Consider the following 19345-nt stretch of genomic DNA (forward strand, 5'->3'; position numbering starts at 1 on the left):
ACAAGACCCACCTGGACTTTACCAATACCTGCCGTGATATGCAACTGGTTCCACAATGCCTCGGATTGAAGCACCTAGTCCACACACCGGAAGGCAGGAGGATAATCTCCAAAGCTGAACGACGACTGGTGCACGCAAAGATACAGGATACATGCAAGGATACATGAGAGCCATGACATCCTGAGGCAGAAAGAGCTAGACCTGTTATTCTTGCGTCGGCAGCTTGAACATCGAGTACCGGGTGTGTTCGACTCACTTAAATCGTTCGCCGATAAGTGTCTCCTCCTCATACGCCGAAAAAGAGGCATCTTCCCACGCAGTGAAACTCTCCAGGTTGCGACAGGAAAAAGACAAGGCAAGTAGGCCACCTGGTGATGTTTCGAACTTTGGCACAAATCCTTCTTCGAGACCACTATCTTCAATCGAAACTTTTGCTTTGGCGAAAGGCCACAGGTTCAACACTTCAATGGCGCCGCCACTCCCAAAACTAGTTGCTGCCGCGGATCGATGGTATGAGGCACGTTGAGCCTGCCACCCGTGAAGAGGTCCGGCAAAAGGTGATCGGGGTCCTGTCCAAGCTACCCGGCCGCGAACCGGCGAACATCTCCCGAGGAGATAACTGTGGACCAAACCGTGGTTACACCATTAACCGCGGTTATCGCAAACCGAGCTTGGCGACCTCGGTTTGCGTCGTTAACCGAGGTTATGGCAGCGTTTGTTGACGGAGGCTGCTTGTCGGCGCCCGATTGTGCGAAGTGTACGAGCGGCTGTGCTTCAACAATGTACTCATATGCCTACGATATCACGTTTAAAGACCGACGTATAGAATAGTCGTGCTTACTGTGCCACCCGACGTCTTCGGTTAAGGCCGACAGCGCATCGACTGCGTGCTGAAGTTCCGTCCTGTGCAGAGTCGTTTGCGGGACTTGTCGCTGAGAGGAACATAAACTACCTTATTGTGAATCCTAATCTGACATAGTAAAAGAATGATATGGTTAACTTTGGCGAAGCGTTAATCGTAGAGCGAGTACAAGCAGAGCGGTTGAGCCCAATGCACCGGCGGCAGCTGGCTTGAGCAGAAACTTGCTTGTGTCGCGGTTATCGCTCTTACCAGCAATTTACCGCTGTTCAGCGATTCTCAAGAGTGATTCATTCTTGATATTCTGCTCAGTATTCCAGACACCATCAAATTTTAGCTCGCTTTATTTCTGACATCGGCGGTGCTGCCATCGTGCGGTGCTTGACCGCGCTGTTGACGCTTCGTCGGACGACACTCCGGGATCTAGTAACGTTGACTCCAGAAACCATAGGATATTTGTAAATGCAACTTCGTTTCGCCGATCACCGCTTCGCGTCTATTGTTGTACTATAATGGGCAATGGCCGCTGTAAACGAGAACGGCGCCTACCTCCCAGTCGAAAAAAACTACAGAAAATGTTCTGATGTTACGACAGAATTTCTGTGCGGTTTTTGACGGGAAACCTGTTGTGACAACAGAACATTCTGTCGTAACATCAGAAATTTCTGTAGTTCCAACAGAAAAGTGCTACAGAACTACAGACAACAGAAATATACTACAGAAAAACTACAGAACTACAGAAAAGTACTACAGAACTACAGAAAAATCTGATGGCTACGACAGAACTACAGGACATTTTGTCGTATTTTTGACAAAGTTCTGTAGTTTTTTTCGACTGGGCTGTGTAACAACAGCGAACCGCGATTAGCAGTTAAACGTGGTTAAGTTCGGTAACCTCGGTTAAGCTTAACCGTGGTTAAGCCGGCCGTGTAACTAGGGAAGAGAACTCCGCGGGGACAAGAACCTTGTCATTCTGCCGGCAGACAAAAGAAATTCAACGGCTCCTCGACCGGCAGGATTACGAGCAAAAAGTTGGGTTACTCCTCGACAGCCCAGCTTACTAAAAGTTAAGTTAGGATCCTACTACTCTACTTCAGACCAGAATGAATTAGCTACGGACTCCCCAAAATTCATAAACCTGGAGTTCCGCTTCGCCCCATCGTTGACTTCACCTCTTCTCCGCTCCGAGCCCTCTCGAACTATCTCCATCGAATCCTTTCCCCCCTGACAGGCAGAACGTCGACGCACGTACGCAACTCCCTCCACCTCGTCGAACTTCTTTCCCACGTACAACCGGAAGCAGATGAGTGCATGGTTTCTTTCGACGTGGTCTCGCTCTTTACCGGCGTTCCTTTGCCCTGTGCCGTCTCCGCAGCGGAACAAGCCCTCGAAGCGGACGCGGACCTCGGTGTCAGGACAAACTTGAACTCTGAAGAACTTTGCCAGCTCTTGGAGTTTTCACGGCCTTTTTCTTTCAAAGGGGAATTTTACAATGGCTATGGGTGCCGCGATCTCAGTCACTGCTTCCAACTTAACAATGGGGGCCATTGAAGAGAAAGCTCTCCAATCTTTCCAAGGAAAGCCAAAAGTTTTCATTCGGTACGTCGACGACTGCTTTTGCATCACAAAAAAATCAGAAGTTGAAAACTTCCTTGCGCACATGAACATGGTTGAGCCCTCTATCCAGTTCACTTTGGAACGGGAAAAGGACAATCAGTTACCATTCCTTGACGTCCTAATTTCAAGACAAGGGGGAGACCTAAACTTGAGTGTGTACAGGAAGCCCACTCATACCAGCCGCTACTTAAATTTTAATTCAAACCACCCCGCTGCGCATAAGACCTCCGTCGTCTCCTCTCTTCTGAGGAGAGCTGAGTACATTTGCTCCTCCGAGGCGGAGAGAAAAGCGGAAGAGGCCACCGTTTTCGCCCATCTGAAGAAGAATTGCTACACATGCGCCTTTATTCAACGTGCTTCCCGCCGTCGATCTAGCAGGACAAGAGGGTCGGTCAGCACAGAAACGACGAAGCGCCCTCGCATTGTGCTCCCATACGTGGCGGGCACCAGTGAGGCGCTTGCACGCATCCTGCGCAAACACGTCTATGTGTCGCAAAAACCTGCCTCAACAGTCGGCCGCTTTCTACCACTACCAAAAGACCGTATCCCCAGAGAAAAACAACCAGGTGTTATTGATAAAATCCCGTGCTACGAGTGCCCGGCCTCATATATCGGCGAAACGAATAATCTCCGTCGGCGGCCCTTACAGCACAAAAATGAAGTCCCGCAATTGAACTCGGAAAGCAGCCCCCTCGCCGAGCACTGCGAATGCGCCGACCACAAAATCGCCTTTGAGGAGGTGATCAGTGTACTTGATGTGGAGACCAACCCTTTCAAAAAGACGTCACGTCGAGACGTGGTTCATCCGGCTGACGGACTTCGCCGCGTGTTGAGAAAGGACCAGGAAGCGTAGGCTGCTGCCTGCTACTGTGGGCCTCGAACTTTAGTCGCCCCTGAGGAAGGGACCGAGTTGGTCCCGAAACTTCGGGTTCTAATAAATAATTGGTAATAAGTGTTTCTCAAACTTTTGATACTAGGTGGAGTACCTTATTCCGGGACTCCGTTGGTCTGGGCCGCCACACAAGCTCGCTGGACCAGCGCTTGTTGTGCCCATAGATCCAGGCAGTCGAGCAGGGCCGCCTCCCAGTCCTCTCGGGTAGGGGAAGGGGTTATGGGTAAAAGAGAAGGATTTAGCGGGTATGCCCAGACAGTCTTTCCAGGGACCATACCCATCCATTTGAAAGGTGTTAGCCACCTCTCCACAGAAAGGGCAGAGGTCAGAAAAGGAAGGGTCGAAATGTTTGAGTACTGCCGGGCACAGTAGAGTATTAGTAAAAAGTCTAAGAAGTATTCCTTCGCCCGATTTCCCTAGCCTCTTGAGAGGAACCGAGTACAGAGGGTGCGAGTCCCGGTAATAGGCAGATATTTCTTGAAAAGTTAAGAGAGGATGAGTGTCCTGGTCAAGATCGGTAGGGTCTACGCCGGGGGCCCGGTTAGTGAGTGCGCGGGCTCGACCTCATTCCCTGATAAGCCCTGGTCCTGTAGTCCAAATGAGAAATCGGGTCTGGGGATCCTGATTCCGAGCTGCTCTCCGAAGTATTCTTTGTGCTGTAGACGTTATCCAGCCCAGCTCATAATTCCGACAGGCCCCTCGCGAGTCGGATAGGATGAATTTAGATTGAGGGTGGGAGGCAGCCATGGCGATTGCTACCTCCTCTGTGTGGGTTGTGTTGGGGGCCTTAAACGTGAGGCCGTCCACCTATCTTTCCTGGTGAACGACTGCAGCCGTGTACCGTCCTCCCCTAGAATGGTGCGGGCCCGCAACATCCACATAGAAAACATTGTGTTTGGAGCCATAATGGCGGTGCAGGGGACTCGCCCGCGCCTGACGCCGTCCATTGTGGTCTTCTCTGCCCATTTTGGTAGGAAGGGGTCGAACACGGAGGGCTCCTCTACATAGCTCTGACACTCGTACCCTTTCTTCAATGTGATGGTTGTGTTTTATATGTAGCCGGCCCAAAAGGCGACGACCGGACACGGTGTGGGCAAGACGCGTGTATTGATTAGTGAGGTGCGCCTCGCGTAGCTCCCGATAGGTGTTCACCACTCCCAATGCAAGAAGCCTCGCATTGGAGGTAGAGATCGGGAGGTCGAGCGCCCTCTTGATCATCTTGCGGAGCGTAACCTCCAGGATTTCTTCATTAAAACGGAGAGTTGAGCTAGTTGGTACATGTTTAAGGAATAACAGCGCGGAGACGAAGGACAAGGAAGGAAGAAGGAAGATGTCTTCCTCATGCTTACGCAAGTGCAGGTACGGAGTCGAATTAAGAATTCGACTCGTCACAAAAGCATGGGCGAGTCGCATCGCATCCCTGCTTCTAAGGCCCCCACGCTTGTTGGAGACGCGGCGGACCATGCGGCCCACTTGGTCGCCAACCTTGCGAAGCTTTGCTAGTGTTGTGTCAGCGCGACGATTTTGGTGAATAAAGAGTCCGATGCTCTAATCTTTGTGGCTTCGCGCATGGGTCCACTAGCCAGAGAGAGAAGTATTGGTGTCTTGCATCTCGGCGAGGGGCGAAGATGCACGAATTCTGATTTTTTAGGAGAGCACTGGAGACCACAGTACGTAGCATAGCGATTCACTATGCTCGCCGCTGTTTGCAGGCGATCCTCCAGTTGACCAATGTTGCCCGCTGTAGCGCAAATGGTGATGTCTTTGGCATACAGTGCATGCTGTATAACTTGAACCCACCGTGCCTTGAACCTCATCCAGTTGAGCAGGGAGATGAAGCATTGCTAAATTAAAGAGTAGTGGGGACACCACTGCGCCTTGTGGCGTGCCCCACGTACCCATATTATAAGGACCGTGCTCCTTGTCTTGAATGCGGATAAACGCTTCACGGTCCGTTAAGAACTGTTTTATGTAATTAAACGTGTTGTGTCCGCATTGTGTCTCGCTGAGGTGAGCGAGGATGACACTGTGTTTCGCGTTGTCGAAGGCGCCCTTCAAATTCAAGGCGAGAACCACCTTATCATTGTGAGGGTGCTCGACAGGCGTTCCTCGTGGCTGAGTTAAAGCAGAATGTCCTGTGCTTTATGAGGTCGGAATCCGAAAATCGTGTCTGCGAAAGTATTGCGTGCCTCCAGATATTCAGAGAGGCGATCTCGAACCATGACTTCCATGAGCTTGGCCGCGCAAGACGTTAGGGAAATAGGTCGGAGGTGATCGGTATTGCGCTGTTAATTCTAGAGGGATGGGTTTGTTCTTTCCAGATTCCGTTAATATATTTTAGCAGGGACTCATACGTCGGATAAGGAAGGTTGGCCAAAAGCTTGACCGTAACAATTGTCCCTGTCGGAAGCGGTACCCCGTCTTATTTTAGCAAGAGCTGCCCGCAGATCACGGAGCTGCAACGGAAGATCCATATTCGGATTATCTTGGCCTGCATAGAGATATTTCTGTCTACTTGAAACAGATACTGATTCCGTAGAGTCTGTGCAAGTTTGTCCATATATTGCCCTTGAAATTATGAATTGCTTGTTCAGATGTTTGTGTTTCTGTGCGGGTCTGAGCGGGATCTATGAGGCTGCGGAATAGCCTCCATTTATTGCGACTAGACATTCGTCTAGCAGCAGAGTTACAGCGATCCACCCAATTAGAGTCGGTGAGCTGGGCAGCATACTCAGCCGCCTTTTGGGTCGGCGCGATGCGCTCACCTCCCCATCTAGCCACCATACTATCACCGTTGGGGCAACCCGCGGGAAACCGCGTGTTTGCTTGGTAGACCGTCGAAAGCATCAAGACACTCGATCAATTAACTGGAGCCTGACTGCGCTGCACGCCGTCTGCTGCCAACGACAACATGGCGGACTACCCAATGTGCCGTTCAGATACAGTGTTCTAATGTTCTGTACTTCAGATATAATATAAAAGGCCGACGTTACCTTTTTGAACTGACGTGAAGGTCAATGCTGACGTCGGCAAGGTGCAAAGAACCTAGAGGTTGGCTGGAATTAGCGGTCTTTAGATGTAACCACGCCGTGCATATTATCTCTCGCCGTCTGTTCATGGAAGTCTTCGCGCACGTGTTGTGTACTCAGAAAATAGCAGCGCAAAAAAAAAAAAAGACTGGGACTGAGAACTATGTAGTACCAACACGCCCACATTGCCACATTAACTAAGTGTTGTGTACTATCACCGCAGCCTCAACTCAAATGCAGCCTTAGCTCACCGACTTGAGCCAATTAAGTACCTGGATCTGACACGCAAAATAAAATTTTCAATATTTTATAAACACTTGTTAAAAATCGAAACTAAACCCTCGCATATCAGGAAATAAGGCATCGACATGGCAGCTCCGTCATGGCTCCTTTGTGGCCATGGCGTTATAGAAGGTTTGTTGCCGTTACTCGCGCACAACTTGAGGAAAAACGATTGCAGTCAACGTAACCACAGTCACAAAGCGTAGTTACCATGGCTCCCACGATACAGACCGGTACGTCGGCAGTAGAAAGAGACCGCAAGAAGCCCGGCGAGCGCCGGTGAGTAGTGCAACGAGACGTGTGTCGCAGCATGCATCTGCCGTCGTGAAGTTGCGGAAGGAACGGTTTGTGCGAAACATGTACCGGCACTGCTTTAGTCAGCCTCGTACTTCACTAGATGAGCAGATTTGTACGTCATGCACATAGTATTAAGCTTGCCAAATCTGCACGCAGTGTGTGCGCAATATCCATGCTTTCGCTTGCTTCAAGGCATCTCGCCATTCTTGCTTTGGGCATGCTGGCGGAATGAACATGTTTTGCTCAAAAATTGTCTTCGTCCGAAATACGCATCGTGTTGGTCTCCGTTTCATTATTTAGTTATTTATTTCGAAAGAAGTACGTCGATGTATAATCACTGTATTTTCTTTCCGTGTATGCCTTGCCTTTCCAAGGTCGGAGCTCGTCTGTCGAGTCAAATACTGCAATACATTGCCCGACATACCATTCGATCCCAAGTTCATCTCATATCCCTTCGAGCCGAACAGGTAAGTACAGCCTTCGGGTGTTGTGGTTTAGAGGTAGAATTTTTTACTGGCTCAAAGATTTACAATTGTTTTCGCAGCTTCTTACGACTGCGAAATGCATGTGTGCTGCGTTTAAAAGCCTTTTTAGTGTCCTTTTCAAATTTAGTGCGTTGTTCAGTGAACCTATGTTATGCTGCAAGGTATGAAATATCGGTATTGTAGAAAACAAGCACCTAACAGCTGAGTTCTTTTACTTGCAGTGATATAAGTTACATGGGCTATATATTGAAATGTAAGTACAAAATGAGCTTGCAAGTTCAATACCAAATTCTTGTTATAAGTTAGCCTTCTGCATCATCCACCACAGGTAGAGTTATATATGTTAACTTACAGGTGAGTTTTGGAGTGCAAAGGCCAGACATTTTCCGTGAGGGATATAGACTTGCAAACACTGATTCGCCAAGGTGGAAAAATTCTAGTTTGGTCTGTCAAGCTTATTCAGTGCCAAACACTTACTCACAACATTACAGTCACCATCCTGCCTACATTTTTGCTACATTTTCCTCTCCACCAGGTTTGTGTCCTACAAAGCAACCTCGCTTGAGCGGAACTACAAGCATGACTTGCTTACCGAGCACGACCTTGGTGTCACAATTGACCTCATTGATCCCAAAACGTACGAGATTGACCCTAATGGTAAGTTTCCTCAGTTTTACTGCGATTGAAAGCTGGAGGGAAAGTATCAATTCCAACTTTAGACCCAAGACCAGTTCCTGCTGAATTCTGGAACACAGGAGTAGCAGGAAGTACTGCAAACAACTTGCCCTATGTGAGCTCAGTATTTTATAAATTCAGGTAATGTTGTAGGTTCGGTATATATTATGGGCGCTGAATGATATGAAACATAGATGAGAGCTCCTCTTCAGAGTTCCCCTTTGCTAAATTATTTGTAGGACCAAATTTTCGCAAGGTCCTGGTCGTTCGTGGAAAATGTAAAAAGTATGTCTGTGGAGAAATTGATTAAAGAGTATTAGCAATGCAATAAAAATCTGTTTGGGGCTTCTTGTTACAATTGCATAGTGGTTGGAACAGTGCAAAGACACAAAACACACAAGAAGAGAAGCACAACAGACACAAGCAGCACAGCACAGACACAAGAAGCATAAGCGGCAATTTTACCAACTCGCCCAACTGTCCATCCTACTTCTTGTTAAAAAATGGATGTGCAACTGGAATCAATTTTTTGTGTGAATGTTTTGAAAGTGAAATTGAGGGCCATCGAAAGCTAAGCTTAGTCTGCCAAACATTTTGCTTAAGTATGCAGCATAGAACTGAAGTACAAGCACAAAAGCGGACACTTTCAAACAGTTCATTCTATGATTACTTGTGATTATGCAGGGGATTGTGAATCGGAATGGTCACTACTGAAGCCTAGTGTGTTAAACAATGATGCCATCATAATATATTTATTTTGTTGACAAAGAAGTGCTAAAGATAATTTTACTTTTCAAGCCACAGTAAAAAAAAAAAAGAAAAGCCTGTGCAGGAGAACATTAGGTAAGCTTGAGGCGACAGACCAGCACATTTGTATGCTTTTGTCATACAATGCACAGTACTTCCATTGCACGATATCGCAAGCTACACACATTGAACTCCACAAAATGCACTGAGCCTACTGTTATGCATGGTCACCACGTCCAGTATTCCGCTTCTTCTCAAAGAGGGAATTTTACCAACATCCTTTTTCGCTTTTTTTCGTAGTATCAACATTTTTTATCCCCTGATTTTGCCTGCAGCTGTATTGCATCCGGACGATGAGAAACTTCTTGAAGAAGACTCCCTCACACCTCAAGACTCCAAACGGTACTGCTGTCATTTGTATATGGAATACTGGGTCATCAGACCTGACACAAAAACTTTTGTAGAAAGGAAAAAAAAAAAAAAAGACAAAAAATATCACTTCATGCGTTGTCTTTTATTTCTTTTTAATAGCACCTTTTAATTGCTTTCTCTGTGAGAAAGTTCAGTGAGGAAGAGCTCCAGTAGATATCGGGCTGTCACAAACATGCTGCAATATGCATGAACTGTTGCTCTCATCATTATAGTGGTCATGATCATGATAGGTAATCATGATAGTGGTACGATGTTTTTCATTTGCAGCTCATCTAGCCAAGAGTTGTGCCTGATGTCTAGCTACTGCCGCCTGCTGTCTCCATTGATGCAGCTAAGCAGTTGCACGTTGGTAAAAAAAAAATAAAGCTGGAAGAAAAAAACGATTTGCACAGTACTATTGCCCCTAGCACAAATTTTTGTTGATGCAACTGCAGCAAGTTATTGATGGTATCAGGGCTTCATATTTTTGTTTAAATGCAGCCAGTATCTGTTGAAGAATAGAATTTTATACGTGTTGTGACTGCCTTTCTTTTTTTTTTTTTTTCAATTCTTCTGCTTCTGGCTACAGGTCGAGGCATCACAACTTGGTTGTGCCCTGGCTGAAGAAGACTGAGTACATTGCCACCGAGTTCAGTCGATATGGTCAGACTGGCGTCAACACTGAGACAAAGTGAGTGGCACTCCGTACTATTACGCGAGGCACAGGTGACTGACTGCGGTGTATAGTCCAGAATGTTTGTGTGAACCTTCCAGTAGTTCCAAAAAATGTTGAAGCGAGCTTGTTGGTGTTCCATGATGTACTTTACCAGTGCAACACAGCAAACGAGACAAAGAAGGCTAGCGGACAGACAATCTCTGACTCTTCTAGCTTAGACTTGCTAAGCTTAGGGACGTAGACACTTCAGTGTCTGTATGCCTACTTGTCTTCGTTGTGAATTTTGCTGTGTTGTGCAGGTATACATCAACTGGAGAAAGGGGCATACAATACAGAGGCGAGATAAATGATGGTTTCTTAAGTCACTGGAGTGAATTTCAAGGGAAGGCAAATATACCAAGGGGTGGCACAAAGCCTGATATGTGGATGAGGCCTGGATGTTTGCAGTTTTAACTGGCCTTTTAAGGCTGCCTTTCTAAATGTCTACTTGGAGATGTTTTGTCTTACCATGGACATAACTGGGGGATGATGATGGTCATTATAAACAGACTCCCCAGTGTTGCCAGCTTAAATAAAATACCGGCACTTATTATGAAACTCCTTTTATAGAATGTCGGCAGTTACCAGCCCATTTCTGCACATTGCATATCATCTGTGTCTTTTGCCCACCATGTTTGATGCAGTGAATGCAGCGGTGAAAGGATGTCTAGTGTATATAGCCCAGCATCCAAGATAGTGGTGTCTGCCTGCAAAAACTATGATGTGCTCTCTCTCTCTCTCCTACAGGGTTGGCTACAACGTTAAGAAGCTCTTTAAGGAGGAGGACCTGTATATGGACCGGGAGAGTCAAATAAATGCCATCAACAAGACCTTTGAAGAAGCTCAGAAGCCGGTTTGTCTCTTTTTCGTTTTTTCCATACATTATCACATCCTTTTCACTTGGTTGACCACACCCTGCCTATTTACTGCCACTGGCCCGTTTATTTTGTTGTTGTTGTATGGCTGTATTACAGAATTTGTGGCAGGACCTGTACCGATTATAAGGCTCACATTTATTTTTTATATTTTTGTTTTGTTCTTTTTTCTCTTATATGGTGTATCTTTGCTAGTTACTGTTGTACATTTTAGTTTCACTTTGCTTTCTTGTATTTCATGCCATTGTCCTTAGTTCCTTAGTTAGAGTAATGAAATTGCATTAGTTAAGGTGTCGGTATCACCTCATTTTATTCAGCAGTATTTGGCATAAGCTTATTAAAGTGCTTTATATGGCATTAAAAAATATATTAAAAAAAAGTATTTCTTTTTTTTTGGGGGGGGGGGGGGGTCTTGGTAGTAGTATTGACCACAATTTAAAAGAAAGAGCTTCTCGTTATTTCCATACATGCATGTGTGTACTGTACCATCGGCCTCAAACATTTGACGTGCTGTTGTGTCCAAGAAACTTTATTCCAGCACAGTCACACAAGCCGATCATCTAAAATATCTGAAGGTATGAGGGGACGTGCATGCTCTCTCTAATGGTAAGCAGTACAGGCTGGCTGGGTCGCTAGCAGTATTTTTTTTTTCGAAATCCAATATCCAGCAAACTTTTTCCAACAATATAGTAACATTTTTAGAACTGCCGCTACCTTTGCATCAGTGCACTGTGAGCTAACCCTGCCTCCTCTTGTCCCAACTAGATCGAAGCCCATTACAGCAAGCCCAATGTTAAGGCAGTGGAGGTTCTTCCGCTTTTCCCAGACTCTGAGGTGAGCTCATGTTGTCTTGCTAGTGTGTCTGGGCCATTCTGCAAACTCTGCGCCACAGAAAGCGTAATTTCGTTCTTTCTAATGCATTCATTATGTTTTAATCCATTTGGGCAGCTATGGAGGAGTCTGAAACTGTATCTGATCTATCAAGCTTGCAACTTGGATAACACAAGTTGTTTTGTATGAGCACAGGGGTTGTGCATTTGCTGTCACTGTTCTTGAATCTGTTCTGTTTAACATGCACCTGTTGGTTGCGGCAAAGTTGTGTTATACCTCTGTCACACGGACACGGCTGAACTCCTTTCAACTCCCTTCAACCAAGGTAGCCATTACCTCGAGGGAGATACGTGCCGTGTCACACGGCAGTCTATTATGGAAGGAAGTTAAATGGAGTTTTGAAGCAAAGGAGATCGACAATCTCCATTGATGGGCGAAGGGAGTACTCTCGTTTCCAATGTGCTTTGCTTCCGAGTCATTAAATAACATATTTCTTCAATAATGTAATTTTTACTCCTAAATATATTAGTTTTTATTGCATAAAATTGTATTCTAACTTGGTTAGTTGCGTTTAATTGTCGCGACTGCACCACGTATTGCACAACGCCGCGCATGGTGTCCAGCAGAGCGGAAAAAATGGCTATGTTTAGAGCATGGTCGTTGTTTTCAGCAAATGTGTGTTCTTTTATATTGATATGACTAAAGCTAATTGCATTTTGCGAGGAAAATAGTAGTATAAAAAATATTTCAGTTTGTTTTGGACATTATTTTTTATATCTTTGTGCAAAATAAACAGCGCCTAATGGCCCCCTGTTGGCTGCTCTGAGAAGCTCGTTGCAAGCCGTGTGACACGGGGACAACTCCTTTAAGGTGAAACTCCCTGCGACTCCCTTGCGCTCCTTTAGACCAAGGAAGTTCAAGGTAGTTCCGAGTCGGCCGTGTGACAGGGATATTAAAGGGGTAGGTTCAAAAGGCATGGTTCCCATTTGACACCGTTTACAGCTAAGATCTGGGGGGTAAGTGACAGATGACTACATGGCAGAGATTGAGTTGCTGATACGCAGGTGTGCTGTTTGCTTCCTTTGTGCAGTTATGGAAGTACCCCTTTGCTCAAGTCATGTTTGACTCGGACCCTGCGCCGATCACGCAGCTGGAAGAGATGTCACAAGCCATGATCAGGTGAGCTAGCACGTCCTGCCACACTGTTGTGTGGATTTTCATTTGGATTTAGTAGTCTTTGAAGCCATTGAAGCCAGCTTCATCATGACATGCATGTCTTGGGGTTGCTGTAATTACACATTCGACAGTTTTTATAAATTTAGGGGCTGTGGCGTATTTAAATCTGGAGTGGTCGTATAACAAGGCATGATTGACCGATGTTCAGTATGTTAAAGTACGCTCCTGTTGGTTGGATAAAGGTTATATGCAGTAGCATGGGTCCCTTCTGATTGGCATTTCATGCCAATATATAAGGTAAAACAAATTGTTATGTACAAATATTCTCCAGTAAGTGATATCTGCACAAATTATTGACTCAGAAAACAGCTCTACGATAAGCCCATGCGAGAGACAGACAAAGTTATGCAGTTGTTTACAGCAGATTGCGGCACATTTTTGCATGAACATAGTTTCGCACCCTGTTATTTGCGTGCACTGACCTTACTTGATGTGCCTTTCTGCAACACAGGGGTGTGATGGACGAAAGCGGCGAGCAGTTTGTCGCCTACTTCTTGCCGACAGAGGACACCATCAAGAAGCGGAAACGAGATGCTGAAGAAGGCGTGGATTACATGGACGAGGACGAGTGAGTCCTCTAAAGTTGGCTTTGAGTTTTTTGCAGGATTGGTCTACCTGAAATGCAACAAAGTGCTCATGATGGAATCTTCTTGTTGTGTTTGCTGTGTGCAGGCTCTGTTTTTGTCATACCACAGTACTGATATGATAGTTATAACTCGAAATGCATTTTGGTATATTATGAACCTTGATATAAACTTTGTTAACTGAGAAACACTTCTCATAATTGTAGCAGTGACATTGAGGACAACTTCATTCTGTTTTTGCGCTAAGTAGCGTTCTATTACATGACATTTTGTGGCTCCATTTATTGGTAGGAAGTTCGTAGTTGAAGGTATATTTCTCCTGCCACTCGGTTTAGTGTAAAGGTTCAGGATAAAGGACTCTGTGATCACTATCTGGAAATGGATGCTGGCATGGCTTAGTCTCTGAGATCTGCCAAGGAAAAGTACTTATTATTGCTGAGTGGATGCTGATGTGGCTTAGCTTCAAATATCTACTAACAAAAAATTACTTGACATCATTGGTGTTTGCTCATGCAGTGCGATGGTGATGTGCATATTACTTTTTTTTTCTGTTTCTAGATTTTTACGAGCCTCATTGTCAGTGTTTTTCACTAGAATGTGTAGATCGATCGATCTAGAAAAGGCCCTTCACTTTCAGCAAAAAATTTTAAATTCTGCTAATAGAGAACAAGCCATCTGTAGAATGCAGCTGTCTTTATATGCAGCAGAACCAAAGTACAAATATATAGTGTGAATTATTTCCTCAATTTCCTCCTACCTCCTACACTCCCCCAAACCACCATCAATAAAAGATAAAGGTTTGGTTTATGAGGTTTAACGTCCCAAAGCGACTCAGGCTATGAGAGACGCCGTTGTGGAGGGCTCCGGAAATTTAGACCACCTGGGGTTATTTAACGTGCACTGACATCGCACACCACACGGGCACCTTGCTTTTCGGCTCCATTGAAAAGTGACCGCCGCAACCATGATTCGATTTCACATTTGCAATCACAGAAGTCGAGCACCCTAGCCGCTACACCACCATGATGGTGCAAAAGAAATGTAAGGTAAACTAAATTGACCTTCACCACCAGCCTAGAGAGCCAATAGGAAAGGCCAGTTTTTTAATGAACTTGCGGCAAAGCACACAGTATGCAAGTTCAAAGAAGAAGGATGCTGGTGATATGGAAAAAAAGAAGTGGTACAGGTTATTTTGAGGAAGAGAACGCACGGAAAGAGTTGAGCAGAGTATGGCTAGGGAAGAAAGGCAAATGGATGCAAAGCTGAGCACCTCGAAACACCGAGTAACGGCAGCACATCGGTGCCAACGATGACTGTTTGGGAGGCTGCATGCATCACAGTGCCAAAGACTTCATTTCAGTGAACTGTGATGTGCACGCAGTGACAAAGGGAGAGGTGCCCTCAGCAGCAGCGGGCAGCCTGAGCAGCTTAGAGATTGTTTTGTAGTCGTATTTATTTGCATATTCTCCCGAGTTCATGGACTCCCCCTTTATGCTATATTCATGCAAGTAAGGCAAGTAGTAATTTTTCCTTCATACTGTCGTAACTGCTGATCCCTGTAACAACAATGGCATTAGAAAATATACTGTGGCTGCTAACGTACAGGTGTGTGAAAAATACTTCAACCCATATTTTTTCATACTTTCGCAGGAAACTAGGAGGTCTCAGGTCTAGGCCAACTTCTATTTGCCCACAATGTTCCATTAAAGGGACACTAAAGAGAATAATATATAAATACGCAAGATGGATATAATACTCTCCGGGATTAATACCGAATTAATACACTTAATACTCCCCCAGAGTCAATGTATAACTCAGTTGGTAAGAGCACTGACGTGATATTCGGAAGTCTTGGGTTCATTTTCCACCATCGGCACATTGTTTTTCCTTCTTCTGTGTATTTAATTATCTTTCATCCTAAATTGACTGCAGTACTAATTCAGGTCAGTAGCAAAAATAAAATTAAAAAAATCCCTTACACTTTCCTTGGCCTCGCCAACTGTTGGCTTGTTTCCTTCATGTATCATAGCGAGCCCCTTATTTCCCCTTCAATTTTCTGCATATTTCCTATCGTGTGCCGCTAATCTATAAGTCCAACCTGACCTGCCATTTCTCTTCTGTGTCCTTTTAGTAAACACTGTTTATGATTATTCACCTGCAGGTATGAATATCGCATGGCCCGTGAGTACAACTGGAATGTCAAGAACAAGGCGTCGAAAGGCTACGAGGAGAATTATTTTTTTGTCTTCCGAGAGGATGGAGTCTACTACAATGAGCTTGAAACGAGGTATTGTTGTTTTTCTCATCAAGCACTCAGTTCCTAGAGCAAGTTCCTCAGTTGCAGCTAAGCAATGGAAATGGACTTAACAGCTTAGCTTCATTCAAACTGATGTGCAACTTGTTCATGCCCTGCAGTAATTTGTGAAAAACTTAACCTAAGATCTTTATTAAGTTAGTATTACCTAGCTTGCTTAAGTGTGTGCCGAGTTCATTGTTATGTTTTGCCATTAACATATTTAGAAATGCATTTTGGTCCATGTACATTCTCTCACTAACGCAACCTGGTGCTGGATTAGTGTAAACATATGGCTTAAAAAGTTGAAACAATAGATTGAGCATTCTTGCCACTTTGTGTAAAGCCAAAGATTATAAAGCATTGCTACAGATAGCAAATTTTTCATTCGAATTGCAAGCTTTTAGTCTTAAAGCATTTGGATGTATGACATACAGAGTAATGCAGCTGTTACATTAAGTCACAGCCCAACAACTTTGAACAGAGGTATGTGGAAACTCCCTGCCATTAACCATTGTGTAAAACCATTGTGATTTTAAAGGTTGGAGGGAAAACCTCAATAAGTAGCAGCTGATTGGTGATACCCATTAGGGTGACGCTTTCTAGAGTTTTTCGTAGTTAAGTAGAATAAGGGAGGGGCATACTATGTGGTAAGAAATTAATGGCATTGCGCTCTAGCACCAGTTATGCTGTGCTTCCAGAATGTATTTAGTGGTGTCAGCTTAACGGTGTTACTGGCTTAGTAACCTCCGGCAATTTGAGGACAATATGCCTCTTTCAGGGTGCGGCTGACAAAACGCCGACTCAAGCCCGGAGTTCAGCCAAACAACTCGAAGCTAGTGGTACGGCACCGGCCACTCAACGAAAACGAACACAAGACACAGGTGGGTTGCTCCGGTGTTTTGTTTTTTTTTGAACGGGGTAGCATTAAATGCTCTGTTCTCCAGAAAATCTAGTGGCATTAGCGTTATTAGCGTTGCGACCAAAAAAGTTGCAAGCATGTCTCTGGCAGGTGACATGGCCAGGCACTAATTGGTTGTGTGACGTCACAAGACCATATGACATTGTTGAGTTGACAAGAGCTGCCAGCCCTTGGCTTCTTTGAGATGGAAATCGAGCCCGAAACCCCGAAACCTTTAGATCCTGAGATATGCTATCACTATGCCATGCAGACACATTCATATGGCTTGGTTGAAGCGGGGATTCGTATCCGTTATCCGTGTCAGGTGATGTTGAACACGAGTGGTAGCTTGCAACTGTGTGCTGGTATGTGCAAGGTTATTATTAGAGGTGCAGTTTAATTGATTTGAATTAGGAGATGCCTGTTTCTGGGAAGGAGAGCCATGGCTAGCCTTGACTGCCTAGTGAAGAGCAGAGACTGAGTTTAAGTGGTTAGTGATTATGACTAAGCAAGTAGCAAGAATTCACAATGCTAGCCATAGACGGGAGCCATATGTGTCCCCCAATTTTTTCCGTGCCCATTGCAGCAAGCCAGGTTGACCCAACTGGACCAGCCACAGGAAGAAGAGGAGGAGGAAGAGGTGGAGGAAGAGGAAGAAGAGGAGGAGGCAGAGGAGGAAGAGAAGGAGGAAGAGGAAGCAGCCGAAAACAAAGGTCAGTTTGGGGCCGTGCTCAGTGGTGTTTTTTGTCAACAGGCTTTAGTCCTCTGCTCTTGTAAATCTTGTAGGGACCAGTAGGGTTATGTGTCTATGTATTCATTTTTTCATGTTGTACCTCAAACAACCCTTGGGCCCATCATTTAAGATGTTGAGCTAATGGTTGAACTTTTTGAGTAACTTTTCAATAAAAAAAAAGTACCACCTGAGATGCGAGGAGCACAGTTATCTGAACCTGATGGTGAATTTAAAGAGAAGCATCACAAGCCTATATAATTTTGGAGCGAAAGTGGATTGGCAGCTTTATAACCTGTCAAAATGCTGCCTGGAGGTCAATTCTGCAAACGCCTTTTATTACTGTGAGATTCATGTTGGTATGTAATCAAGGCACAACTGGCAAAGATTTATAGATAAGGATGTGATCAAGAGGCAAGCCATTAACAATGTGATGGTTGCTTATTAGGCTGCCCAGTTTCTGTCAGTTAAGGCTGGGCAACAGCCTGACCCAGTTATCTTTTTTTGTGAAGGGATTGAGTCTGCACATCTGTGGGCACCTGTTGTTTTTGCATTTTGAACATATTCTATTACGGTCATAGCCTAGCAGCACACTTTTTTAAATCACTGAAACGTGGTATTGAAGCACTTGTGCTAGCTTTGAGGCTATTTTAAGGGGCCAACAATGGACCGATCTTTGCCTTAGCCCTGTACAGACCCTCATATCTCCTGTGGTATGGACTGTAAAAATGTGGATACTTTTCACGTTTGTTTGCGAAACATTGCTAACATGCTTGTAGATCTTGAATGGCCTTCTCCTTCAAGTTTACCAAAGCAAGTTCAAGGTATCAGATGCGAGAGATGCAATAACCTTGCTGAAATTTAAATCCATGTGAAACCTAACTCTAGCTTCAAAACACCTCGAGATTTCTGTGGTCATAATGTTGCATTAGCAGCTGATGGAGTGCTTTGTTTTTTTTTTTTTATTATTATTATTTACTCCATGCACATGCATGTTTGTGACCAGATTCGTTTTCTATCATCCTCAAGCACCCAGAAATGATCAGAATTGTCTAAATTTAGTTATTCTCTAAAAATCTTTTCTCAATAAATCTCACAGTTTTTTTTTAGTTTTTTTTCCCCTCTAATCCATTTTTTAAAATCCATTTCTAATCCCTCAGTTAATGTAGCACAACGTTGCAATGCGCGGATCACTTTTGTCTGTGCAAAAGAAGAAAAAGTAATTTAGTTATTTAATAGTAAGAATTTATAAGTCAAGGAATGGTTTTCCCTCTCGTAATGAGGAAAAACAAAAGAGAGAACACACTACATTCGAGTATATGTGATGAGTGTTTGTCGCAAATTGTGCTTCATGGCAGTGCTTATCGTGCCACCATTCGCAGCAGAGTCGGAGGCAGAGGCAGAATCAGAGGCCGAGGCCGAAGAAAAGTCAGAGGCCGAGGAGAGTGGCGCCGAGAACGAAGAACAGAGCCCAGCCGGATCAGCTGCGAAAAAGTCAGCAGCATCATCATCCTCATCGTCCGCCTCCGGTTCTTCGTCAAGTGAAGAGGAGGAAGAAGAGGAAGATGAGAAGAAACGTCGTGACGAAGAAGAGATCTTTGGCAGTGGAAGTGACAGTGACTAAGTGTGTGTTCCGAGGCTGCAACTTCCCCTGTTCGCGCTGTAAATTGTGCTTTTATGTGACCTCTTCCAAATAAATAGTGCTCCTTTTTTTTTTCTTGTTACGGTTGTCATGGTGTACTGTAGTCTGATGAAAATTGCTGTCATTCTCAGTTGCCTCAGTGGTTCTCAGTGGTTCCTCGCTGCCATTTGTTTGGAAAAAACAACTCTTCAGTTGAAATATAAATTATTAGACGTGTCCAAGTTGATAAAACAAATACATTTAG

At 44.8% G+C, this 19345-nt stretch overlaps 1 protein-coding gene across 2 annotated transcripts; it reads left to right on the top strand.

Annotated features, from left to right (window-relative positions):
* The first annotated feature begins 6746 nt into the window (after positions 1 to 6746).
* On the top strand, positions 6747 to 19173 carry atms (RNA polymerase II-associated factor 1-like protein antimeros). 2 transcript variants are annotated; one of them, XM_084583987.1, is made up of 13 exons: positions 6747 to 6958; positions 7351 to 7443; positions 7997 to 8118; positions 9219 to 9285; positions 9884 to 9985; positions 10757 to 10862; positions 11650 to 11718; positions 12806 to 12894; positions 13403 to 13519; positions 15697 to 15822; positions 16610 to 16712; positions 17316 to 17442; positions 18842 to 19173. In XM_084583987.1, exons 1-13 carry the CDS (start codon positions 6891 to 6893, stop codon positions 19081 to 19083), a joined length of 1431 nt encoding a protein of 476 aa, XP_084440113.1. In that variant the 5' UTR covers positions 6747 to 6890; the 3' UTR covers positions 19084 to 19173. The 2 variants fall into 2 exon arrangements, with proteins under 2 accessions (XP_084440113.1, XP_084440114.1); XM_084583988.1 differs by having other exon boundaries at positions 18845 to 19173.
* The last annotated feature ends 172 nt before the right edge of the window (positions 19174 to 19345 follow it).

The sequence above is a fragment of the Amblyomma maculatum genome, chromosome 11 (assembly GCF_055883805.1).
Source record: "Amblyomma maculatum isolate TAMU_Amacu chromosome 11, ASM5588380v1, whole genome shotgun sequence".
Taxonomy (NCBI): domain Eukaryota; kingdom Metazoa; phylum Arthropoda; class Arachnida; order Ixodida; family Ixodidae; genus Amblyomma; species Amblyomma maculatum.

What these genes read in the sequence shown, in the direction of transcription:
- atms (XM_084583987.1), top strand. Translation starts at nt 6,891, where the DNA reads ATGGCTCCCACGATACAGACCGGTACGTCGGCAGTAGAAAGAGACCGC. An exon ending in TATCCCTTCGAGCCGAACAG is followed by an intron (nt 7,444 to 7,996) that starts GTAAGTACAGCC and finishes CCTCTCCACCAG; the next exon opens with GTTTGTGTCCTACAAAGCAA. An exon ending in GATTACATGGACGAGGACGA is followed by an intron (nt 13,520 to 15,696) that starts GTGAGTCCTCTA and finishes ATTCACCTGCAG; the next exon opens with GTATGAATATCGCATGGCCC.